The sequence below is a fragment of the Oreochromis aureus genome, linkage group 4 (genome assembly GCF_013358895.1).
Source record: "Oreochromis aureus strain Israel breed Guangdong linkage group 4, ZZ_aureus, whole genome shotgun sequence".
NCBI lineage: Eukaryota > Metazoa > Chordata > Actinopteri > Cichliformes > Cichlidae > Oreochromis > Oreochromis aureus.
The window spans coordinates 27,475,537-27,501,301 of record NC_052945.1 but is presented as its reverse complement, the minus strand read 5'-3'; the positions used below and the strand labels follow the sequence as shown (position 1 = coordinate 27,501,301).

Genomic DNA, 25,765 nt, shown 5'->3' with positions numbered 1-25,765 from the left:
ACAGTTTTTCCTATTGATAAAGACTGCTCAGCCCAGTTGCCATTCATAATAAGAGTAATTAATAAACAGATAAACAATTAAATGACAGGTAAATGACACAGTAAAAAAAAAGAGACATTTTTTGTGAATTAACAAAACCTTTATATTATATAAGTACAGGGACAGTCTGTGTAATGAACTACCAGAGCGTTTTCTGTCATTTTACTTGTAGTATTTATTTTGTACTTTCACTGGTCCAGCCCGTTTATGGTCAAAGAGGGCTGTGCGTGGCCCACAATGTAAAATGAGATTGACATCCCTACACTATGAAGCCACATGAAGTACAAATATAATATATATCTATATATTGATATATATATATATATAATTTTCTTCCTTATGTATCAGAGTCACTTTATTTCATTACACGTGTTAACAAAATGGCTTGTTCATTCTGCAGCACTGATATTTTTCTCTGAATATACATATAGTTTTCATAACAGTCATTATTACTATATGAAAATTACATCAGTCTCAATTGTGTAGCTCTGAATCCACAAAACGTGTCAATTTAAAAAGGAAGGGAAAAAAATATGGAAAAAAGGTTAAAGACGAGGGACTTCTAGATGAATGGTCACATGTTGTATTTCTGGTTGACAGGATAAAAATAATGTGAAGGCTCATTAAGGCAGAAAAAACTATATGGTCAATTAAAAAAAAATTCTCAAATGAGTCCCTCAGATGGAAATAAAATAGCATACATAAAAATGAACCCATCTTTGTCATTACGGCATCCTTCAGGCAAACGCAACATAATTATGTCTCCTTATTAATTCTGAGCAGCAGTGGGAATGTAAATCTGCCTATTCACAAACATCCTTTGAGAAATTCAACAGCTCTTAGAAATAATATTCAATCAGCGGTCGAGCCTAACCCAACCATAAACACGCCAGATTTCCATAAGGTCAAATTTGGCAATCGCACCTACTTGAAGCGTATGGGATTTTAGACACATTAAACCAAGACCAGATACAGTACAGCAGGGGCTTCGCAAAGTTTTGAAGAAAAACGATTAGACTAAAATGAATTAATATCCCAAAGTTCAGTTACATAATCTTCAAGTTATCAAAAATGAGTTTGCCTTAACTTCATCTCCAGAGTTATTTATCTAGTTATTTTTTCCTTCCCCTCAAATTCTAAAGAACTGCTGATGTACAGCAGCTCAGGCTTTTCCCAGATGTGGACTAACCCCCTCCTCCTGTCACACTCAGGTTTTCTCTCTCTCTCTCTTTCTCGAGCACCTGGCTTTTGTACAAGTGACGGCAGCTTTTTGTTTTTCTTCACTGTCACCAGAGTCTACAAGTCAAGCCACCCCTTGTGGACTGCGAGTGTACGCGCCTTCTCATCTCTTCCTCCTCCTCCTCTTCCTCCCTCTCCTCTGCTCTTCACGCTCGGTGAGGTGTAGCGCTATAGCTCGGTGCGAGAGCGGGATATGCGAGGTCCTTTCCTGATCTCTTTCCTCTTCTCCTCCTTCCTCCTCCTCTTCTCCTCCTCCCTCAGGATCTTCTGGAAAGCCTCGGCTGTGTGAAGCACCTGCGGCAGATAAGAAAGGGCGCGGGGAGATCAAAGTCGCCATGTGAGAGAGGCTGTGTTTTCTTAGAGAATTTCTACGAAAAACAAAGCAAAGATCTGCATGTGTTTCTATTCCTGCTGGTTGCAAAGGTGTACCCAGAGAGTCTCTGGGGTACTAAGAAAGCTGTTACCAGGTATCAGGCTAGAATAATAATGGATGATGGCAAAGTCATCAAGAGAGGCAAAGTGTAGAACAGCATGTATGCAGCGTACTCACATCATCTCTCTCTGTGCGGTACGGGTTTATAAAGTCTGGGGATTTCTCTGTTATTCCCAGCTCCTGTGACATCTGCGAGGTGAGCAGAATAGGAAAGATGGCAGAGGAAAGAAAAGAGGGGGAGATGATACATAATGCTTGCTTTAAAAAGAGCTAAGAAACGTCACATCACTTATGCTACAGCTAAGAAGCGCTCTGATGCAATTTAAACCACATTCCTTGCGAGCATTAGAGCTCATTCTTCATTATTTACCGCTCACGGAGGTGGATGAAATAGAGACGAGGGAGTCGGAAACCAAGCGTGGGGTTAAGCGAGGGCCGAACGCACACTTTTAGGACGCAAAACTGCTGCTGCTGCTTCGAGCCTCAGAATTAATCCACTTCATAATCCTCTTGGCACATTGCTAAGGTCACAGATTAATCCTGTTTAGTTTAGTTCATTAACCCGCACATTAAACAAGGAAACACCGGTTAGACACCTTTGGTCTTTAAAGTTTCCAAGGCCAAAATTCAATTTCTGCAGAAATATCTGACACGCTGGCTGACACTGATGACTGATAACTGCACACTAACATGACATGATTGCATCACTCTTTAAACCCACCAGGTTTCCAGAGAACTGTCACCCATTGTTTTTTTATTCATTTTTTCCTGTTTGGTATAGCTAATGATGCACGGATAGCACTTCTGCTGAAAAGATAACATCTTGTGGTTTATGAGAATGTGCCTTCTGTTTAACGTGTGGCTAAAACTGATCTAGAAGTCACTGAGCAGCCACTTTGAAATGCATGTGGGTAGTTTGGGCAGTTATTGGGAAGCATTATCTAAATTCATTTAAATTTCAATAGCGAGTGGGAGATAAGAACTGTATTCATAGAACAAAACTAATCTGAAAAAAACAAAACCCTCAATATTTGAGTTTTGTTTTCCAAAATAAAAGGTTTTTTCCACCCATCCATCCCTTGCCCACCTCCCTCTCACCGGCCACTTCCTCCAGCTCTTCTGGGGTGACACCGAGGCGTTTCCAAGCAACTGGCTCCTTTTTAATGTGGAGGAGCAGTACCTCTATTCTGAGCCCCTCCTGAAAACCGCTCTCCTTATCCAGTCTGTAAGGGAGAGCCCTGACACCTTTTGAGAGAAAGTTCATTTCCACCCCTTCTATCTGCAGTCTCATTCTTCCAGTCGCCACGCGGAGCTTGCGGGCACAGGTGAGCGCAGGAACGTAGGTGCCCCGATAAATCGACAGCTTCGCTTTTACGCTCATCTCTCGCTTCACCACAGCGGGCCCGTGCAGAGTCTACATCACTGGTGATGCTGCACCGATCTGTCGGTCAAGCGACATATATTCGGGAGATATTAATCTACCACCATCGCACCATTATTGTTGCTTTTGCAAGAATCGGCTATAGATTTCAGAATCGCTGAGCCTTAAACACGCTGCCAGGGATAAGGCTGGATATTAGGAACCTAAGAATCACTGTAAACCTCAACTACTCTGTTGCTCTGTGCCATCTATTTACCAGACACATTTACATCACTGTGCTTTGGTTTATAATGCGCTGTTTTCTCGCTGCGTTTTGAATATTTCCATTATATCCTCCTGCAGAGACATGTTTTCTTTTCTAATCCAAGGCGTGAGCTGAAGCTGCGGTATGCAATCACTGCAAGATCAATCACGCTGAATCTCATGAAACTTAGTGGAGCACTGGCAAAGGAAGAATTAGGTAGTTAGATTTTGATCTGAATCATTTTCTTTCAGCTTTTGCAACAACTCTCAGTCTTCAGCGCGACGTCGACAAATCTCTTCTAAATCCACGCAATCGAAATGAGTAAAAGTGAAACCAGAAACATTTTTTTTGACACCCTTAATAAAAAGGCTGCGGCAGGTCTTACAAGTGTGAGGACATGCTGGTGGGCTCCTCCTGTGAAAACCCCCGTCTGGTTACAGAAGTTCAGCCCCCAGCGCAGCAGGCCGCTCCAGTCGGCGTTCCGGTCGTAGTAGTGGTGGACGATACGGGGGAAACGCAATGCCACGTCGCCAAAGAACGCCGTGTTCTCCACTACGTGGGAATAAGCTGCAGGACAGAAACAGAATATGAATATGTACATGTATAAAACACACTGTGAAAAATGATGCTTAACAGAACAAAGGGAGGAAAGCAGCTCAAGATTTTACTGGGGGAGCACACTCAGACCGCACTGAAGGGGATGAAGATGGGATGATGAACACCAGGCAGAAGTGGGGGTTTTTGAGATGGGTAACAGAGTGTAAGACAACCCATGCAGAGGTGTTGGAGACAGAATCAGTGTGTGAAAAACACTCGAGAGCGAGAGAGAAGGCAACAGTTGAGATTTAAAAGTGAATCAGACCTTCTTTGATCTTATCGTCCATGGGGAAGGGGTCATCGGGCTGCATGTTGGCCGCAACCAAGACCTGCCGGGAGTCCTCCAACACCTTAAGAGAGAAAGAGAGCTCAATCTCCAGGGTTATGTACTCCAATCTACGTGCTATGATTGTTATTCTTATGGCATTTTACACACCACCTTCCTCAGATGTTACAGTCAATGCGTGATCTGTGTGGACACTGCACAGAATAGACACGCTGGCTCACACACACGCAGACGTACAGAAGTGCTGACAATGTTTTGCAGCCCCCGAAGGTCGACTCTGCTTGTTCTCCTTGAGAGCGATGCAGATACACGCATAGCTGCCCGCTGGGAAATAGAGGCCTACAGTAAAATCACAGCTCCCAGTCTGGTGCAAGTGAATGGCACCTGCAAGCAGCGTGAATTCAGATTCAAATGAAAAGCGAGCTCACGCGCTGCTGAATGCGGTGGATTTTATGGCTTTTGATTCTCTATCGGGCTGCAAACGTTCTTATCCTTCAATTTGCTGGAAACACCAGGCAGGTCGAGCTTCACAGTGCCTGCTCTCTGATGCTAGTGGCCTTGTCTGTGCTTGACTTGCTGCTTCCCACGCACTATATGATGTCTCACACACACACATACACACTGTACCTTGAAGAGTCCTTTGAGCATGATGTCTATGATCTTGTACTGCTGGTTGATGTCGTTCAGCTCTACTAGATTCTTGAGTGCATTCAGCTGATCTTTCCTCTTGGTCTCAAACAGCCGCTTGTCTGACAGGAGGAGGTCAGGAGGACAAACGCTCTCTACGGACGTAACTCACATCAAGAGAGACACACTCGTGAAGATGCTTAAGTTCAATACTTAGTGACTTGCACACACACACACAGACAGACATCAGCAAACAGCAATTGGCAGCAGCTCTGCACGCCGTCAGAAGGATACAGATCTCCAGGTTGGAGTCGTGTCTCGGTCGGTACGTGTCGGAGTCTGCCGAGCTGAGTGCGGCAGCGGCGAGCGCCAGGACCACTGCACCCACACTCCGCATGGTCAGCAGGGGGTGGCAGAGAGGCACTCTTCTGAAAACAGGGATGATGAGCCATGAGACATTGTTCCTCAGCAGAATATTGTCACACAGTCGCCTGATTAGATTCTTTCAGCTTGCCTGACTCGCTACGCTTTCACATGGAGCCAGCAAACACAGCTTTCTTCTCCATTCATTCATTTTTCTCCTTTCAGCTACTAGAGGGGCTCGCGCTCTCTCGTGTGATACTTGTGGAATATGTGAAATACGGAGACATGTTGGGGATAAGTGGTCAATATGGAACACCAGAGGGTAGCCGGCATTTGAAGAGGGCCTCCGTATGTTCCTTTTAAGACACATCTGATGTCTGGCACTTGCATAATCCCCAGAGGAACTTTTACAGTCTCTGTAGCAGGCGCCCGGTCTGCTCTTGCCCGTCCTCTGCCCTCTATTCAAAAGCGGCGGTCTTCTATAGCATTCTGATCCTGTCGCAACTTTCCCCGTCCTCCAAGGCTTTTTTCTGTTTTTGGTACGTTTCAAAGGGAGGCATGAAAGTGAGAAGATAAATACAACAGCTAAATATAGGACCTCATCAAAGGAGGATTCGATGCGAGCCAAAAACTAAAGTTTTTTTTTTTTTAAGAAAACATTAGCAGAAAACAGAAGTAACTGGAGGCAGGGAGAGGACAATGTAGATGAAAAGCTACAAGATATAATTCATATAATCCATGCATAATTTAGCAGGGGCTCCATCAATGATACTATCAGAGGGATGCAGTGGGGTACAGATGGGATGGAGGGAGAGTAATATTAGGAGAAGCAGCGGGGGGAAGAGGAGGAGAGGAGAGAGGGGCGTTGGAGCGTTTGGAAGAAGGGGGTGGGGTAGAGGAGTTGGAGACCCTGAGGGAAACAACAGCTTTCCTGGTGAATATTTCATCTACCTTTTGCTAAGGCACAGCGGTGAAACCCAAAGACACACAGATGGGAGAACTAGTGCAAGATAGAGGAGGCGGTTGTGGAATGACAGATAATGAGCACGGGAGACTCGATTTCTGCGCTAACTGGATTAATCTTTACAAACCCGGGGTGCCTATTCTCGAATCTCAAGGAGCGGGAAAGGGAGCAAATGTTTCAGGGCGTGAATATTAATTTAGACTAAAGTGAGCACCCTTAAGAGAACTCGCTCCAATCAGAACAGGAAAAAAGAAACCCATCTGCTTCTCGACGTTGCCTGTACATCTACAGCACGCTGATAACGCAGACAAACAATGAGCATTTCATACTGAATCATTCTTCTGTTTAACGGCAGCGTTGGTGTATTATTTCCAGAAAAATGAAAGCGGATTTTTTTCCCCCCCAATTCATTCTGGCTTTCCCTGCCAGTCTCTGGGGTCATTTATTTTAAAAATAAAACTCAAAAACAACTTTGTTCATACGGAGTCAGCAGAAACCAGCGTTCCTGCAGACAGCTGAGTGAAGACAATGTTCGATAAAGGCCAATTTGTGCATTCTGAGAACATCTTTTGGGTAGCTTCCCAGCTTTCTGAGAAATGCTGCACTAAATATCCTTAAGTGCTGGTCGAAAGCCTAAATATTTCTCGATAACAGCCAGAGACGGGTGGGGATTGTCTTTCTGGTAGTAGCAGCAGCTCGTCGGGTTATTTGATGTTCCTGTGTGCCTCCTAGCAGGCAGCCATGTAGCTCTGACAGATATTTATGAGGGAAAAGGTCATCACCGTCAATACGCATAACCAGGAGCTGCTGATGTTTCCGCGCAGAGGGGCAAAGTGCTGAGGCCGTAAGAAGTGATGTAGGAAGGGCATTAAGGCTGGATCAATCATTTCTAATGTGGCACGGGCAGTGCAGAAGTGCATCCATTAACTGTAAACAGCCAACCCTGATTACACAAGATGAGCATGTCACTAATTCCAGGGCACTCGGTTTGGTCCTGAGTGAAACAGGAAGGAGTGTGAAGCACAAAACTATGCAAAAATCATCATCTGCTCACATTAACTTCAAACTCCCCTTAAAAATAATGCTGCTCTGTGAGAGAGAACTTGCATTCCTGCATCCCCAGCCTGTCTTACTACAGGAGTAAAACCAGCTGAGGGAGGGAGTTCACCTGCCCATCGCCATCATGTGCTGCTCAGAGGGGATCGTCAGATCCCTGCGGGGGTTCTCATTGGTCTTTAGCTTACAATATAAAGGATCTTGCGATTACCTTTTTTTTTTTTTTTTGGTGCACGTATAAACAAAACTGATCTCAAAGCAGCGCATGCACTAGAACACTGTTACTACAACCCAGCTGATCTGCAAAAGGCTTTCTTTCATATTCTCCCCTGCTGAGTCCTGGACTGAAGAAACTTCAGGGGAGATGTTCAGCATCCATGGTGGGAGGCTCGGTTCAGAAGCCGTCTGTCCCTCCTGCACTCGAGCTGGCGAGATATGTCGGGGGAGGTCTGGAGGCAGAGGCAGAGTGGTTCTTGCTGAAGTCGTGTGAGCCCACGTAAATCTCTTGGCTTGCAACTGCTAGCAACCATCTCTTGGGGCAAAGAGGCTGAAGTTTGATTTCCTGTGTGGGAGATCCAGGTTCCAGCTTTGTCAGTAAAGTAGGTTACCCTATCTAATCACACGGAACCCGTGAAGAAGAACCACTCTGACTGGGAATTGTCTGTATTGTTGAAAACATGCATCCAATTTTCTCCAGTGTGATGAAAGATGATAATCTTCAATCAAGGATGAGAAAGAAGTCCGACCTGCGAACAAGCCTGCTCTGCAGCATTCATTTCAAGAGCCACAGCTGACCCTTGAGGTGAACAGTGCTCCAGAGAGGATGGAAAAAAGCAAGATGCCTTTCAGACAGCTGGATGTGCAGCAGGAGTGGAGCCCGGTTCCCCTCAGGCTGCCAGCCTGCTGTGGGAGGCTTGAGGTTCAAGGACTGACACATCATCTCTCTCTCTCTCTCGCTCTGCTTCCATCCTAGAGGCTCTCCTGTCATCATTCATAGAGAGGCACGGACATGCGTAATGGTGATGATGGTGGTGGATAAAGACTGTCACATGGACCATCAGCTACAGATTGTTTAATTGATTGCATGTCCCCTACCTGACCTGGCTTCCTACAGCTGCACGGCTGTCTGTACCCAACTACTGAGTAACTATTTATATTCTAAACGGAGAATTACACTCTTTTTATATCTTGGATGCACGGCTACATACAGTGGTATTATACACCAACATCTCAATGACACATAACTATTTATAGAAGACTTTCCAACTAGGGGCTCACTTTTGGAAATTAAGTATTTAAAGTCGACAAATCGATGCCTCCTGTCATCGCAGCTGTACGCTCCGGCGGATCCGCCAGCCAGCCAGCGGCCAGCACAGCAGATTCCCCGGCAGATAGAGCTCTGCTGGACACTACAGCCACCAAACTCGAGGTCCACTCACCGTGTTGTAGCGAGAAACGACAGCGCCACAAGGCAGCGATTAGCGAGCGGCGTTTGCTCCAAAGTAAAGAGTGCAGTTGAACCTTCTTTATCTCCGCTCCGAGCGTGAACAAAGACAGAAAAAGAGCTCGGCTCGCCGATGAGGTAGACGGGACAGTGAGTTTGCCCTCCTCTGGATCCTCAGGTGACAACAACGGAGGTGGAGGCGTTCATTTACATGCGGCTCTCGCTGCTCCACTCTGCCAGCGCCACGATCGCACCGGCTGGCTCGTCTTGGACGAATGACAGCGAGCGGGCGCTAAACACGGAGGAGGAGGAGTGCGGTTTCCACACGGAGTAGTTAGAGGGAGACACCACCAGAGCGTGGGGATGAGGGGCTGCGTTCCGTTTATGCTCAGTTTCCCCCCGGGATTATGATGCCGTCCAGCCATGCTATAAACTCCCGAGGTATTTTATAAAGATGGCTGCTGGGCGGAGTAAGCGAGCATGTTAGGTAGTTTATTTGCAGCTAGGATCGGCTATGCTAATGAAAAGTTGCCTTTCTGGAAGCTGGCTGTGACAGCAATTTAAAAGTCAACTGGACGTCAAAAGGGACTTGTGCGATCATATAAGAACCCCACCTTGCCACTTAATGAGCTGCCAGTGAGAAGTAAAGAAACACACTGGAGCTACCCGATGGTACAATGAACGATTGATTTTCTTGCAGTAGCCTAAAGCCTGAGAGCTCATCAGTGGCCATACAGTTCAAAAATAGACCACAGGAGACGTTTTACCCTGCAATTATATCCCACATGGCTCTCAAGCACTTCGCCGACAGCTGCTCTCTGGCAGCTTGTCCACCTCACAACCGCTGCCACACACACCAGTGGTCTACAGGGAGTCGTGCTCCCATCACCTGACAGCTTTGAGAAGGTGTGGATGGGGTAGAGAAATTCACATTAATCTGGTTAAATACTGGCAGAAGAAACTCTAGGTGGGAAAGTGAGAGAGTTAATTCCCCGAGCAGAGCTGCTCACCTTAGACAGTGTCTTGTTACAAGCAGTGTCCTGGTCTAGAAAGATTCACACTCTGCCTGTAATAAGCTGTTTTAACATTTCTCCTTTAACGCCTTCTAATTGGCTGCCCCCGGCAAACAGAAGGTCTAGATAAACACTAAATGGACTTGTTCTTATATAATGCTTTTCGACTCTAGCACTCATAGGGCTTTATACAACATGCTTCATTCAGCCATTCACCCCCTTTCATACATGTACTTTTGTCTACACCCAGTGTTTTCTACCTAACATTCACACATTCATATCCCATGTACGCATCAGAGAGCGACTTGGGGTTCAATATGTTGCCCAAGGACACTTAGGAATGCAGACTAGAGACTAGAGCTGGGATCGAACCATCAACCTTTCCATTATTAGATGAACAGCTCTACCAGGCTTCTGTGTTCACAGTCAGAGCTCTGTGCCTGAGATGACCATATTAGGCATATCCTGAGTACTTTTTTTAAACGTGAGCACCTGGTTCAAAGGGGTTATTGTATATATGCTTAATTATTTTAAACTTTGGCCATGTTTAATAACAACAATAACTACTATTGTAACATTGTATATATGATGGAAATATGTTCAAGTACAATATCATAGGTCCCCTATCAGAGGACATTTTTCTTAAGAGGAAAGGTTGATTAGCTCGTCAGTGCTACCATATCAGACAAAAAAGCACCAATGTTGGCCTGTAACAAAAACAAGTGATTTATTGATGCACTTATAATTCAAGATGTTTGTTTTCTTTAACACTGCTGCAAATATGAATTACCTACTATGAACAAATGCATGCAGTAAGTCAGATTGCTAGGACGCTGTGAAACTACAGGTTGTATTGTTTTAGGAGCACAACAGAAACAGTCAAACAAACGAGCAAGGTGAAGAACTTTCAAAATCGATGTCCTGTCTAAAGCACAAAGTCAGACAGGCAGAGGGGCACGTCTCCAACATGTCTGAAGATAAGCGTCAAGGAACAATGAGCAAAGTGAGAGGGGGCAGTGGGCGTGAAGATGAAAGATAGAACATTTATATTAAGAAACTAATTGAAACTGCTACCAGCTTTACTGAACCTAAGTGCACTGTGTTTTTAATGAACTACTATTTCCACGTATATGTGGTGTATTTGTTTATTATTAATATTGTGTAATATTTACAGACAAAGCTGATATTAAAACGAACACGCATATAATAGTTATACTGTATGAGAGTGTGTGGGTGGGTCACAAGAAGAATAAGCGAGAGAGAGAGAGGGAGTCAGCCAGCATGACAGATGACATGCTGACTATGAATGTACAGTAGAGCGTGTGTTGTTCAACACAGGCATCTATTAAACTGCCAGAGAAAAATCAATGAAGATGCTGATGTTAAAGTATGAGTTTCCTAATGTGCTTTACTGTGTGGGTTACTGCTTTCTGCAGCACTTCCTGCTTACAGAGGCATGTTCAGAGGCTGTTTGTGTTAGCAAAGTTCAACGGTGTGCATGTGTTTCACTTCACGTGAAGGATACAGGACATTGTGAGACTGACTGCGTCTGCAGCTCTGATCGGGCTCTCCGAGTTCCTCTATCATGTTCTTCACTTTCTGCTTGTGTTCCTCTCTGGGTAGAAGGTCTCTGCTCTGGATCTGAATGAACAAAAGAAGAAAAACAAAAACCATCCTAGGGTTAGAGGGACCTAACACAAGAAACTTAAGAGCTTGAATTTTGAAATCCATGAATCCGTCCATTAATTTCTATCATTTAACAATGAGTCGTTCCCAAGCCAGCTGAGACCCGGGACTCTTTCCAGCGAGTCCCAGGCCTCCTCCTGGTTGGACATGTTCGCAATACCTTTCTACAAAGGTGCTCAGGAGGCATCCTAGTCAGATATCCAACCCACATCAACTAGCTCCTTTTGATGTGGAAGAGCAGCGGTTCTACTCCGAGTCCCTCTTGAATGACCAAGCTCCTCATCCTATTTTTAAGGGACAGCTCAGCCAACCTTCAAGGGAAACTCCTTTTGGAAAACTCATTGGTTATGGTTAGATATTCTGTCCATAAAAACTATGAATGGAGAAGTCCAGTACCAAATGGAAATGAGTCCCACTTATTGGCAGAAATATAAACCAAGCTGTCTCCGCAGGTGTACAGGGACCGAATGCCCTGTAACAACAGGCCAAACACCCCATGCTCCCAAAGCACTCCCCACAGAATACCCCAAGGGATGCGGTTGAATGCCTTTTTTGAAATCCACAAAATCCACAGAAAACCCGAAAACTTCTGAAAACGACATTATATAGATTTTACAGGCACTCCATTCTAATTATTTCTATTTTTTAAATTATTATTATTATTGTTATTAGTGGACTCCGCTAAAATTGCTTTGGATGAAAAGTTTTTGAATTTTTGCCTCACAGGGATTACTTGCACATAAACAGGAACTCATTATTTGAAACTTTGCCCATGTTACACCTCCAGCATTGTAAAAATATATAAATATGTATGACAGATGATAATGAAAAGCATATTAAGTTTGAAAATCTGTATTTCAGCTGTCATAAGCATATGCACAAGTAGAAAATGTGCATAAAGCAGCAAACAGGACTTCAGTGAAGATGCAGATGTGTACTGTAGGCAACAGGGAACAGAGAATGTTTGCCACAAGCAGCAACAAGAACACAAATCTGGGAGAAAAATATTCACAATCAACAGAAAACTTTCCGAACGTTCCAAGTTTGCAGAGTTTCTCCTGCAGTTATGAGCAACCCCAACACAGATTTACTATTCATCGTTGTTCATGCGGATACAGCCAGAACCCGGCCTGAGCTATAACTGATGAGCACTCTGCAGAAGCCAAAGGTTCAGAGACCTCACTGAAGGTCATTTCACAGTATGTGAGGGAACCCCAACGCATATGTGAGTGGTTTTTTGTTTTTTTTTTAAGTCAAAGTCAAATCAGTTGGGAGCAGCTGCCTTTAAATTACTTAAGACGATGGTGTGTTCAGGATGAGATGGAAGGCAACTTAAAATAAGGGCTGAAAACTGAGAAAAGCAATAGGGGAGGCAGAGGTGGAGTTAATAGGATGAATACAATTGGGAGCATTAAAAAAGGAAAGGAGGAAACAAATTCACTGAGAAATGGAAAAAGCTAGCAAGTAAAAAAAAAAAAGCTTTGCCTGTATGTAGTCTTGCTCACTCCTAACACTCTCCAAACATGTCTACAACCAAGGCAAAGTTAAGATTTCTTAATGACCTCTTTAAATTAAACTTGAAACCAAACTTGGGATGGAAATGAACCGATTCCCACCCAACCCAAGGGTTTTTGTAATTTTGTGTTCGCTAACAGTTAATTAATGTATTCTATCAGGCGATTGTTTCCATTAACTGTTTTCACAAAAATGAAAACAACCTCAAAGAGTTTGGTGCACTATGAAGCACAGCCTGAATGATGCAGCACCTTTGCAAGAACTAAAGCATTTGTGTGCTTCAAAGACTTGCACTGAAACATTTAAGACCTATACAAACTGAAAATAGGACAACTTTATACTGTGTAGTACTGTGCAGAAGTTTTGAGAAACCTTATTTCTTTTTATTTTGGTACAAAAATGGAAAATAGATGCAGTGATTCATTGAAACATGTGAAAACATTTATGTAAATACAGTATATAAGGTAAAAACAGAGTCGGTATGAGTCTAATGAGCTTGAAAGTCAATATTTGGTACGACCACCTACATTCTTTAACAAAACCGGATCTCTCTTAGGCAGCTTTCTTGTCATTTCTCTAAGTAGTCTTCATTAATAGTTCTCCGGGCTTCTTGAAGGACATTCAAATAGCTTCTTTGGATGTTTCTGCCTTTTTCTTTTGTTCTCTGCTAAATAACGTTGAGGTCCAGACTCTGGGGAGGCCAATCCATGACTGTTAGAGTTCCACTGTGTTTTTCTATCCAGGTACGCTTTTACTGCATTGGCAGTGCGTTTAGGATCATTGTTATGATGCAAAATTAAGCTGTTGGCAAACAGATGGTATTGCATCTGATTTGAACAGCTGTGTTTTTTCTGCGTTCATATTTCCATCAATTTTGACAAGATCTCCAACACCACTGGTCAAAATGCCACCCTTAACCATGACAGAGCCTCCACTGTATTTAACAGACGGTTGTAGACACTCACTTTATAGGATTGATGCTCAGTCCAATTTCTTCAGCCCTTTCTTCCTGTTTCCCTTCATTAAGAATGGCTGACAGCCACCCTTCCACTGAGACCATGTCTGATAAGGCTTCAGTGAACTGCAGCTGAGGTACAGGTACAGATGCATCTCTCCAGTCCTGTGCCAGGGTCTTTGCTGGATTTTATTCCTCTTGTTTCTTAAAAACATGACTTTCAGACACTGCTCATCTGCTGTAAATCGTTTTTAAACCTGAAACTTGTTCTTTTGTCCTCCACTTTCACAACGTTTTCAAGGACTTACTGCACACATTGTGGAGATAAGTTTTCAGCTAATGCCTCTTTGGGAATCATCTTGTTGATGAAAAAAACACTATTTTATTCCTGTCAAACTGTCTTATCTTTGGCATTTTTCATAGATTTAACTAAACAAATGGAACAAGTTATCTGTTTTTGCAACAGGCTGCTACTAACAAAGGGCCTAAAGATACAATTTAACCTCCTAAGACCCGAACTCTTCCACGACATGCATTTTTAATTTCTCTTTGATATTTGGGCATATTGGGGCCTGATGAATGTAAAAACAAAGAATTTCCAGATTTTTTTTTTCTACCTTATTTTTGTTTTTAAGAAAAATGAGAGCCACAAATGAGGGTATTCATTTAAAATTTTGATAGAACAGTAGCAGTATAATGTCCTCGTAAGTGGATATCAGGCCCATGTAGAGCAAAATTGAGTATTTTGGTCAAAATAACCAAAAATGTGATGTCCACATATGCGGACGGCAGGTCCTAGGAGGTTAAAATAGGTTCTTTGTGAAGTTGTCTTTTATGTGCAGACACAACACTGGTTCATCCCTTGAGTTTGGTGCTTGAATGATTCATAGATCAGAGTGTTAAGATATAAAAAAGCAATTAAAAACAGTTCTCTGAAAATGGTCAAGTACAAGGGCTGGACTGAAAATGAGTGAAAAAGTAGTCAATGTCCAAAGAAAAACTCAAAAGACCTTCAGAAAGCCTGGAGAATCATTGCTCAAGAGCACTTTGAAACATTAGAGAAAGCGAAATACAAAGAAATCAGGTGGCTCAAGATTTTGGTGCACTCCTTTATTTTGAAGACCTATTCATTAGAAATCTGTATTTAAGACTACTTGGGAACCAGGTAGACTGAAAAATGTTGACTGGAAACAACAAACCGGGAAATGCAAGCTTGCAAACAGAAAAGGTGATATCTGCTGACTGTATGTGCATGCAGGCACACCGGTGCTCGTTATGTCAGCTTTCATGGGGAGGAAACAAGAAGCAAAACCAGTGATCTGAGAATAGATCATTTATAAATATACACTTCCTTGTGAACTGAAACTTCACTTTAGTCCAAAAGCTAGATGAACAAAACCTCTGAAAACTGTGAAGCTCATCTGTGAAAATGTGCGTGAGAGAAGAGCAGCAGAGATGCCAGGGGACAAAAATCACACTGTTTGTGAGACCGTTAAGAGAAATGCGTCACATTGAACCCTGCCTACCCTAACCCGTCTCACTGACTTAAAAAAACACACATATAGATATACAGACACACTCACACAGACACACACTCACACACACCTACACATGCCACAGACGCATGTATTCACACACTTCATGATTGCCTGGAACACAGTGCACTGGGAGCTGCAGTGTGTGCCATCATTCTGTCACTCCTCCGACTCTGAGCTACTTTCAGAATACCAAAAGCATTTCTGGTCCTGCACACGATGCCATATTAGAGCTATGCAATCTGATGTGGCCCCTAATCTTGAAGCGAACCCAACTGGGCTTTATGCATTTGCTGCAAAGCTAACTAGGGTAACAGCAATATTCGCCTCACGCGGAAACACCCCCACCCCATCCACAGAGAATACACCAGCTTGAAACCAGTTCAGACATAATAAGAGTGATTTGGCAAATGATACTAACGATACAAAGAGCTTGTGCCAGTGCTGTGATCACAGTTGAGGAGAGAGAAAAAAAACACAGTGGAGCACAGTTGTTTTTATCAACTCCTTTTTTAAACTCAGTTCACCTCCGTGATCTGTGGTGAAAAAAACTGAGTAATTTCCATTTTTAAATACTGCTAACATCTGTTTGGCTGGCAAAAAAATTATGCTGGCGAACTGCAACACAACAATATGATGGGTAGAAAAGCTCTGCAAATAAACCACAAATATTTCTGTGCCTGTCAAATTAACGTAACTGCACTAGCTCACTCTTTTTTTAATGTCATGTGTCTGTCTGATCCGGTCCAAATTTAGTCCATCTTTCCCGGAATAAAGAGAATACAGCCATGAAACCCCAGTGTTTTAAAACACTTTTGCTACACGGCCCAACAGCTTTGACATTTGGTTAAAATGTAACAGGCTGTTACAAACACTTGAAATCATCCACGTTTTCAATCACATTCTGCACTGGATTAAAATTTCTATTTCATTTATATTTATGAACATCTAAAGTTTGATTCTGTCACACTGTTTGTGTTGCATGGTGACCTTCTTCCTGCAAGCCTGTAGCCAAGGAAAGCATGACTCAAAGCAAGAAGGATCTCAGTTAAAAGCTGCTGGTCGTCTGAGGAGATTGTGAAGGTGTTGATATGAGTGTAAATGGTTGTCTCTCTATGTGTCAGAGGCCAGGCACTGGTCCAGTACCCACTGAGATGCTCCTGACCCTATCTGTGATAGAAAAAGGGAACTGAAGAGATGTCCTTTTACTTCTCAAGCAAATTAAGACATAAAAGGACATTTTTATCTAAAAGTCTTTTCAGCAACTTGAAAACATGACTTTTAACCTCTCACTTTTCAGCCAGATCTACCAATCATCCAAGTCAACCAGTCATTTTTTCAATAAGTCGTTTGCTATGTTGGGAAGTTTGATTGATTGATTGACTGGTCTGCTGTGCTCAGGGATGGAGAGGAGAGGCCCAGACTGACACGAACTGCAATAATATTGTTAGCTCACAGTTCAGTAATCAGTTTTACACAAACAACAGCTACTGAAAAATATAAACCTAAGTTTTAATTAGCCACTGAAGATGCATTTAGGCTTTATAGCATTTATGGTTGGGTTTGGCTGTGAAAAGACGAGTGGAGCAGGATGCTCAGCGTTTGTCTTTGCAGCAGGAGACTCTGCAAAGTCATCTTTAAAATAACGATCGGCAGGGAAAAAAAAGAAATGTCTACTTAGAGGCAAACTGATTTTATTGTAATTTAATGCTTCGCAGTGATAAGATTTAATACTTGGAGATAAAGAGATGGCAAGTTAATTCTTTAGAGTTTGGCTTTCAGGAGGTAGTGAGATAGTAATCATTTTAAATCGCACCCTGGCTTGTCAGCTCAAACTGCACTTAAACATTTATAAATTGACGGCCTAAATGTTTGCTTAGGTGGTTACCCGGGTTGCAAACTTCATAACAACATAAACTACACATCGGGAGAAAAATTCAGCAACACACGCTTGCTTACCACAGAACGACTGAGTGATGAAAAGCGCGCAAAGGCAAAATCAACATCACAATGCGTGATGAATATTATAATTATTTGAATAATTCAGTAGGCTTGTTTGTTACTTTTCTTCAATCTTTTTCCTGCTGGGAGTCGTGATTAATCGCTTTTGCATTTCTAATGAAAAACTGATTTTCACCTTGACTTGAGGTGGAATGTATTGTGATTAATGCTCGTAAGGGGCGGGCTTGATTTATTATTTCCCATTTGCTGCTTTTATGTATTGTACATGTTCTAATCTAAGTCATGATCCAGATTTATACTCGATTTCTTTTTGAGATGTTGAAATATGTGAAATAACTGTTTCAACTGCACAAACCTACCTGGTCTTCCACAAACACATTTCCCCTCAGTATAGTCTGCCTGTGTTGATTTTCACAACATATAAATACAAATTGATTCCAGCTAAGACCGAACTTTGTATGATTCCTTTTCTAATTAATTCATTTGAGGAATGGACATATCTACAGGTAACTGAAGGCCTGTAGTTGTGTGATCATCTCCTATTTTATCTATGTGAGTATATGTGTGTGTGTGCAAAGGTTTACCTGTGTCAGCAGCAGCCTCAGGGCCTGTTCTGCTTCCTTGCTGAGCTCCTTCACCCCCCTCCTCTCCACTGCCTCCATCACCTGGAGCAGGTCAGGCTCCCGCAGCACTGGTGTCCCGCTGTCCTGCAGCAGCTGCGGAGAGCACAAGCACAGATGCAGAAACACATGTACACGTACACATGCACGATCCTGCACAAATGTACATTACTGTGCAGTAAAAAAACGTTGCTCGAAAACCATTAAGGGAACGCTTGATTACCATAATAAACCTCAGCGACATCAGTGTCAACAGGTGCACTGGAGAGGCAGCAAAAAGACAACCTCCAATAGGTGGTGGTGGCCACAGGCTGTTCCTCTCTCCTTGTCCCTCCCGACTGATTTTTATTTTGTTCCGCTTTTGTAAAAATTAAGAGTCTTTCATAATAATGCAATTAATAATTGTTCAATTATCAAACACACCAAATAAGTATTTACTGTGACTGCCCTTTGCACTGAAAATAAGTTCTCCTCAGTACACATGACAGATTGGTTGGCTCGTAGTTTTGTGCTGTTTTCTGCTCGTAGCTTTTTCAGTTGCTTCTACCTTTCCATGTAATCCAGTGATGTCTGGAAAAATGTGAGCAACACTGTTTCTTTTCCTTCTTAACGACGACTGTATGTTTAGGTTTGTGGACAGTGAATTAGAGACCAACTGAAAAACACGCTAAATATTTAAAGTGTTTAAACTTGTGTCACAGTGCTGCCTAACTCCATTAAATCTGCTTCCATTTTGTTTATTTGTGTTGGAAGGACAAAGTCACACGCTGTCCCAGATTTTTCCACAAAATGCTTTAAGTCAGACATTTTTAATGCAGCGGGAGGCTCACAGGGCTCCAGCTGACCAGTAGTTCCAAGTAATCCAACAGTTCCACCCCGAGCTGAATGAATAATAAATAAAGTGAGCTTACTACAGAGCTGGTAATGACTTTTCTTTTATTTTGATTGTGTCAGGATGGACTGCATTGTATTCACTTTGATGCGATCTAAATGCTTCTTTGAATACTTCTGCTATCAAATATTTATTACTTGTATTTGTATTTGTGTGTGTGTTTGTGAAACATCTTACAAGTATGATGAATCTGAGAATGGCAGGGTGCAGAAGGCAGCTCTTTCCTGAGCTGAGCAGGCTGTGGAGGAGGAATCGACTCCATGGCTGACACACCACATGCTTGGCTACTCCACACACACACACACACACACACACACACACACACACACACACACACACACACACACACACACGCCTTACTTAGATCCACTCAGTTTTACTTTATTCTCTTTCTCATGGTGCATTTACTGGAACTAGATGAAGTCTGAAAATGTAAAAAGAACTCTACATCATCAAGACAAACACGCTGTTGCTGCAGAGATATTGTCCGAATAAACAACGGCACGTAACCTTCACATATGCTATTTCAAGTTTAAGTTACGAAGTAAAAAAAAAATACTCCAGACTTGCTGTAAATTCACTTACAGTTGCTTTCCACAGCTGTACATGTCATACTCATAAAACACTGAACATCTGCTGTTTCTCAAATCTCCTTCAAATATATACATTTGCAGTTTTTCATCTCTTTCTCTGTGGACGTGTGCACATTATCCTCACTCACTCCCTCTTTCCCCGTCTCTCTGTTTGATACCTGTAGCGGGACTCTTTCTCTGAAGGAAGCCCAGCAGGGAGCTCAGACAGTTGACTGAGGCTCGCAACAGCAACTCGTGCTTCTGAGGAGAAGGAGACACATTAAGGTAAAACATGAGAGAGAAATCATTTGCAGAAGAAAAAAAAAAGAAAAAGAAAAAATATCTCTCAGCTTTAAAATGTCAAATCGCTGCAAGTCAGGGAAAGAGCAGAATGTGAAACACGTGCCTGTGTGCTCTCGCTCGGCAGAACGGGGCGCGATGGCAGCAACAGATGAATAGGGGGAAGAAACACAGATATCTGCTCTCCAACAGACGGAGATGCAGTCAGCAAAAGAAGGGGGGTAAGAAGGGAACACCAGAGAGAGTGACTGAGTGATGTTTTAATAATGCATGTCTCTCCCACAGTGTCAGGCTTACACTGAGCACTATGTAGTGTCCAAAAATACTGAAGTAGGCCACGCAGATATATAGATGACAGTGGAGAGTTGCACTATAATCCATAAGCAGCGAGGAGGAGAAAGCTGAAGAAAGGAGTCGAGAGGATGAGGTGGAGCGAGCGCGAGGGAGCTGAAGTGTGCAGAGGTACGAGAACGCTTAGATGAGAGGAGGGCAAATGAGGACATGAAGATAAAAGGAGAGGTTAAAATGGGAGCAAAGAACAAGCGAGGAGAAAGGGAGAGCAGCGCAGAGTGGAAAAAAGTATGTGTGGGAGAGGGACTCTGGAGCTGCAGTGAGTCCTGCTGCTGCTGAATCGGAGCATCGAGAGGAAAGACAGCAAAAAGAGAGGAGGAGAGTGGGGAACTTATATCAGCTGCTGAACAGCAGACTACAGAGCACTCAACCATAGAACTGAAACTCAGTTCAGCACTACAGCTTCTTACAGAGAGAGGAAATGCTGCTAGTGTGGAACCAGAGGCTGGTATACTGCAGCACAGAAGAAGAAAAAACAAGTAAAGGCACAACACAGAAACCACCCAACAGTTCCACATATAGAATAGAACTGAATAAAATAACTTATAATAAAAATTGTCTGCAGATCATCAAGTCAATCGATTCAAATCAAGCACACATTCATACATATGAACATATAAACATTCAATTCAGCTATAGAAATACATCACATCATCTCATTCAGTATATTAATTTCATTTTGGCACAAATGATCCCTTATACACTTTTTTACTAGCTAAAGGCCTCCTATGACTCTCATCCTACAAGACAAGCCTATAGAAAATGTTCTTCATGATTTCTTTGACAAAGAAATCATCTGCTACTCTTTTGGGTTGGTCGATTTATTGTAAGTTAGAAGCTGGTGGGGCTTTACTCTGCTGCTTTTGTCACACCACCAACATGTAATAACGATGTAGAGACGGACGTGACTGCACTGGATCTGTGTGCAGTGCCGCTGTGCTAACTGTTAAATCAATCGGCATCTCATTTCCCCACACAACTGCGCTTGTGAAAGGCAGGTTCACTGTCATTATGTAAAGATTTTAAAGATTACCTTTGTGTTACTTCTGCTGTGGGATAAAGGGCAAGGGGAAGTGTGAAAGGAACGATGGGGGGAAGGGGGTTTCATAATATGAGCATTTAAGTTGTCATTCATATATTCTTTATTGTATCCGGCGATAGATCGACACCGTTAACGCATTTGTGAAACCATGTGTGCACACTGGTGTTCTTATTCCATCTGCTGCATATGTGCATGCGATTTATAGAAGGCGTGCAGCTTTCTCCAGTTTTTCATTATGTACCTCTTGCTCACAAAGCCACCATTAAAGACACAGTTTTACAATTAAATGTCCTAGACCAGCTAGCTTAGTAACAACTGAGACAGCACACTGGGCACTGCAGCGCTCGAGCTTTCATTATAACACAGGGATTTACTGAACTAGCTTGTTATATTAATTCATGCCCTCCATAAGCAAGAACTGGGAAATGCAACACTGCAGTGAAAGTCTCTCTCTCTCTCTCACACACACACACACACACACACACATAATTACTACTTTTCCAACCATTACTTCAAATTTACCCTAAATGCAAACCTACCCTGAAATGTATGACTTACATCATCAAGAATTATCCAGACTCCAGAAGCGAGGCAGATTTACGCCCACACAACATGAGTAATATAGTAATCTTTTACCACTGCAGATTTTACATGTGCTTCATCACACGTCCCCTGCTCTATATGGGGCTTTTGTCATTTTCTCTACTTTGTGCCTTCTTGTCTCCTCTGCCTTCTTTCCCGTGACCCGAAAATCAATCTCGGTGTGCCATCATGAAGGATGTCTCAACACCTAAAATGAATCAGCAGGAGAAAGGAATGAGGAGAGAAGAAGCTTTGCTGGAGAAGTTATGATCCAGGATATGACATGTGTGTCCTATGTGGAAGTGTGTTTATGCCCGATACACGGAGGTGTGACAGGCAGCAGGAACATGGAGGAGGAGGATTCCACAGATAAGTACACCTTCATGCTAAACTACGGGAAAAAAAGTCTGACATCTGTACGTTACTGACACACTGAGCTGGTCTGTGCACGAAGGAAAGAGGGAGGAACTAATGTGCAAGGAGGTTTGGTAAGGAAAGGAAACAAGGATGTACAAGGCAAGCAATAAGAAGGGGGCCGGTGTTGGTCTCTTGTTATCACTGATTACAACAGATGATAACAGCCTTTAGAGCGTGCCAGCAGGTAGGGGAGGGTAACTGCCTAAAGGCAATATGCATGAGCCTGATAATAGCCATTCAGCAGGCTGATAACAGGCATACTGGATGTACAGACAGACAGAGGAGAGCTTATAACAGGCAGATATTATTCAATCCCTGCAATCAAGCAAGATGGCATACGACATGTTTCCCAGTTGATTCAAAACGCAAAATATAATCCATGGAGTCAAACCCAGGAGAAAGCCACGACTCCAAACCACTAGACCACAATGGACCATGATACAGAAGACATAGGTAATATATCTAACCATATAGTGAAAGTTTTAAAGTAGTAGAAAGCTGTTAATTCTGGAAACTGATTGGATTACTTCCATCAAGAAGGCTATGTGATTGGTTTGCTTTGGTCTGTTTGTTTGTCTCTTTGTTAGCAGGTTTGCTCAAAAAGTTGCGACACATTTGCAGCCAAATTTTACCACAAGTGTGTCTAGGCTAAAGGGATTAAAATGATTTACACTCTGGATCCAGATCCAGGAATTTTGGTAGGAATTCTTTAACAATGGCAAAATTAAACAAAAACGACGGTGATTCACAAAACCTGTGAATCACCGTCGTAATGTTCTCAAGAAAATGTTACAAACTGAACCAGATCCAGATAGCTTTTTGTACCCATACACTCAAATCACCATATCAATATAAACATGTTCATACTCAGACATACTCAAACATGCTAATACCTGCAGAAGGAGTCCACTGAGAGCAATTGAGAGGCACTGCGCCCCTCTGGAGCCAAGTGGGTACAAAGCACCGTCTTCAATCCCAAGAGGTCTGAGCCCAACCAAGCCAGGACCAGAAGTCAGGCACACAACTTCTGATGCCAGGTCAGTATCAAGCAGAGCCTGCAGCAGCCTCAGGTAGCTGACTGGGAAGAGGAAGATAGAGGAAAATTGTAAATGTCTGAAAAAGCAGAGCAAATAAGGAGAATGATGGTATGTCTAAGCAAAGGAGGGTGAAAGAAAGAGAGAAGGAAAATAAATGTGGAAGGCAAGGCCACAGAAGAAAGAGGTCCACAGCACAACAGAAAGCAGCGAGTGTGTGAGTAAAAACTGAAAAAGATGGTAACAGTCATGGAGCAGAGGGTGCAGGAGCACAGCTGAAAGGAACTGAGAGCTTTTTTTGTGAGAGACATGTGAGAGAAAGAGAGGGCAAGAAGTTAAAGATGTCAGTGCCAAGTGCACAGAGAGAGAGTGCGAGGCAGAACGAACTGAAGGAAGCTGAAGGAAGTTCAGCGAGACCCAAGTAGTGATGGAGAAAAAGCGAACAACAGGGGTAAAAAGACTCCTAAAACACAGTGGATTCCAAACTGAGTGCTGCCAGCCATCTGAATCGCACTTAATGCCATGTACACTGAGATTAGAGCCCTCTGAGGGAGGGAGGACTCAATTAGTGGCAGAAGAAAAGAGGGAGGAGAGACAGGGCAAAGAGATAGAGAGAGAAACGGGAAGAGTTGGAAATATATGGGCAGACTGGGAAGAAGCATAGGGGAGATAAAAATTGAGAGAAAGGACGCTGAGTGACTAGAAAGAGTGAGAGAGAGAGAGGCAGGCAGAGGGAGGGAGCCAATACATCACAGCAACTCTGACAGGCCACTTATCCAGCTGACAGACAGAGATGCAGGAGCAGCAGGGATGATCTGTCTCCCAGTGCAGCAGTGGGATTGGGGCCACTTAATATAATGAAAGTGTGTGAAAAGCATGGTTTGGTTAGCTCCACTGAGGATAACACACTGACTTTACGTATGTACATGTAAACCAAGCAAAGGTGGACCCCATTAGTACCCTCTGGTTTTCACAGCGTATGGACAGATGTTACATTAATCAGGGATGCCTAATGCTACTCATATGAACACAGGTAGCTTGGTCTTATAAACCCCCTGATGTTTCCATAATTGCGTTGGACACGGAGAAACCGAGTAGCACAAAATTCTGGAACAGATGACTCAAGAGACAAATCTGGAGGAATAAAAGCAAATTGAGGAAAATAGAAAAACACCACCCAATAACAAATGCAGAATATTCAGCCAAGTTTCTTTTGTATTCTTGGGTCACACACTGTTGCTATAATTCCAGGGCTAATGAACTGTTTTGCCATCGGCTGTCTGCATGGGATGAAGACTTATAAAAACAATCTAACAGTAAAATTTGGTGTCTCTTACTCAGCAGGAGACTGTCTGTGTTTCTCTTCTGAGTAAGGAGTCGCTGCACAGCTGTGTCCAGACTCCAAGTGATGCTCTTATGGACCTTAAATAATAGAAAATGAGAGAGAGAGGGTAGAAAATAAGAGAGAGGGGGAGGAATCAGGAATATAACAAGATTAGGACTGAAATCTTTGTGAGTTAAAATGCATTATTATCCCTGCAGTGCCAGCTGAAAGCAAAGAAGAAAGTGTGTTATTTTGTACCACGGCCTCACTGAGATATGCATCAAGCAAATCCAATTTCTGTTTTGCATTCTGCCCCTATATCTCAATCTATACCCTCCTTTACATTATGCTGTGTCTTGCCCTTGACTGTATGAAATTGTATCGTGAAGTTGTGATAAGAGCAGAGCTGAGCTGTTGTGTGTACCTGAGTGGAGTGAACACGCTGCAAGGTAATGAGGGAGGACAGGAGTAGATGGCAGCAGCACAGCAGGGCCAAAGGAGGACAGGCTGATGGAGAGAGGGATGGGGCAGAGAAAGAAGAGGAGGAGAAGACTGTCTGCAGCTGGTCCATCAGCCCGCTGTTAGAGAGCAGCATGGAGACAGCTGGGAAAGAAAAGGAACAGTGTCATCACACTTTAATGGGACGTGTGCTTCTGTTTCACTGCGCTGTACGTGGGTTTTGATAGCAGCTGGTCCTTATGACTGCAGAGTGACGTGCTGCAGCAACAGACCCACAACAATGCAAACACCTGTGAGGTCTTTGTAACATTACTAACTGAAAAATATGTTAAACTGTACTGTTCTCTACTCATAAACACTGATATTGCTGTTTTACCACACAAATGTGGCCAGCCTAAATAATTTAAACAATGTGATAATAGAACAATATAACACAAGGGCAACAACTTGCAAACAAAGCATCACCTCCAAGTACTAAAAAAAATCCCCCCAAATGACACAATCTTAAAGTAATCATATGTTCTTGTCGCTTTGAAACAGAGTAATGTGTTCCTTCTCCTTTGCACCATCACTGAAATAGTGTCTAGCCTGAGGCTGAAACAGGTAGCTGTAAACTGATCACTCATGATAAAGAAGGCTGAATACACAGAGAGGCTGCAGGAGAAGCTGCAAAGTAGAGCGCCACAATTAATCGAACTTTAATCCCAATTTTGTCTTCCCATAATTAAATGAGCATGATCGAGCGATACTGAAAAAGCGCGCTTCGCCAATAGAATGCAAAGCAAAATCACTGCTTGACCACATGCCTGCATGCGCCAGTTTCCTGGAATACT

General features: G+C 43.0%; 2 protein-coding genes across 11 annotated transcripts in view; both read right to left on the bottom strand.

The window, feature by feature from the left end:
• Positions 1-124: 124 nt before the first annotated feature.
• LOC116311558 (coiled-coil domain-containing protein 134) lies at positions 125-10,263 on the bottom strand. 3 transcript variants are annotated; one of them, XM_039610928.1, is made up of 7 exons: positions 9,684-10,263; positions 5,141-5,274; positions 4,847-4,968; positions 4,199-4,283; positions 3,722-3,903; positions 1,829-1,900; positions 125-1,572 (listed from the first exon to the last, which is right to left on the bottom strand). In XM_039610928.1, the coding sequence occupies exons 2-7, from the start codon at positions 5,241-5,243 to the stop codon at positions 1,447-1,449; spliced, it is 690 nt and encodes a 229-aa protein (XP_039466862.1). In that variant the 5' UTR covers positions 5,244-5,274; positions 9,684-10,263; the 3' UTR covers positions 125-1,446. The 3 variants fall into 3 exon arrangements, with proteins under 3 accessions (XP_039466862.1, XP_031584562.2, XP_039466861.1); XM_031728702.2 differs by lacking the exon at positions 9,684-10,263 and adding an exon at positions 8,669-9,677; XM_039610927.1 differs by lacking the exon at positions 9,684-10,263 and having other exon boundaries at positions 5,141-8,602.
• A 125-nt stretch (positions 10,264-10,388) lies between these two features.
• The window catches only part of LOC116311544 (meiosis inhibitor protein 1), a 60,343-nt gene continuing 44,966 nt past the window's right edge, over positions 10,389-25,765 (bottom strand). For 5 of the 8 annotated variants that reach the window (XM_039610920.1, XM_039610922.1, XM_039610923.1 and 2 more), the window contains 8 exons: positions 24,898-25,076; positions 24,487-24,571; positions 23,009-23,193; positions 19,603-19,684; positions 19,029-19,135; positions 17,924-18,055; positions 11,212-11,327; positions 10,389-10,657 (listed from right to left, as the gene is read on the bottom strand). In XM_039610920.1, the coding sequence (XP_039466854.1) occupies positions 10,612-10,657; positions 11,212-11,327; positions 17,924-18,055; positions 19,029-19,135; positions 19,603-19,684; positions 23,009-23,193; positions 24,487-24,571; positions 24,898-25,076 (932 nt within the window). In that variant the 3' untranslated portion in view covers positions 10,389-10,611. The remainder of the gene's footprint in view (positions 10,658-11,211; positions 11,328-17,923; positions 18,056-19,028; positions 19,136-19,602; positions 19,685-23,008; positions 23,194-24,486; positions 24,572-24,897; positions 25,077-25,765) is intronic. The other 3 variants (XM_039610924.1, XM_039610925.1, XM_039610926.1) reach the window with 1 other exon arrangement.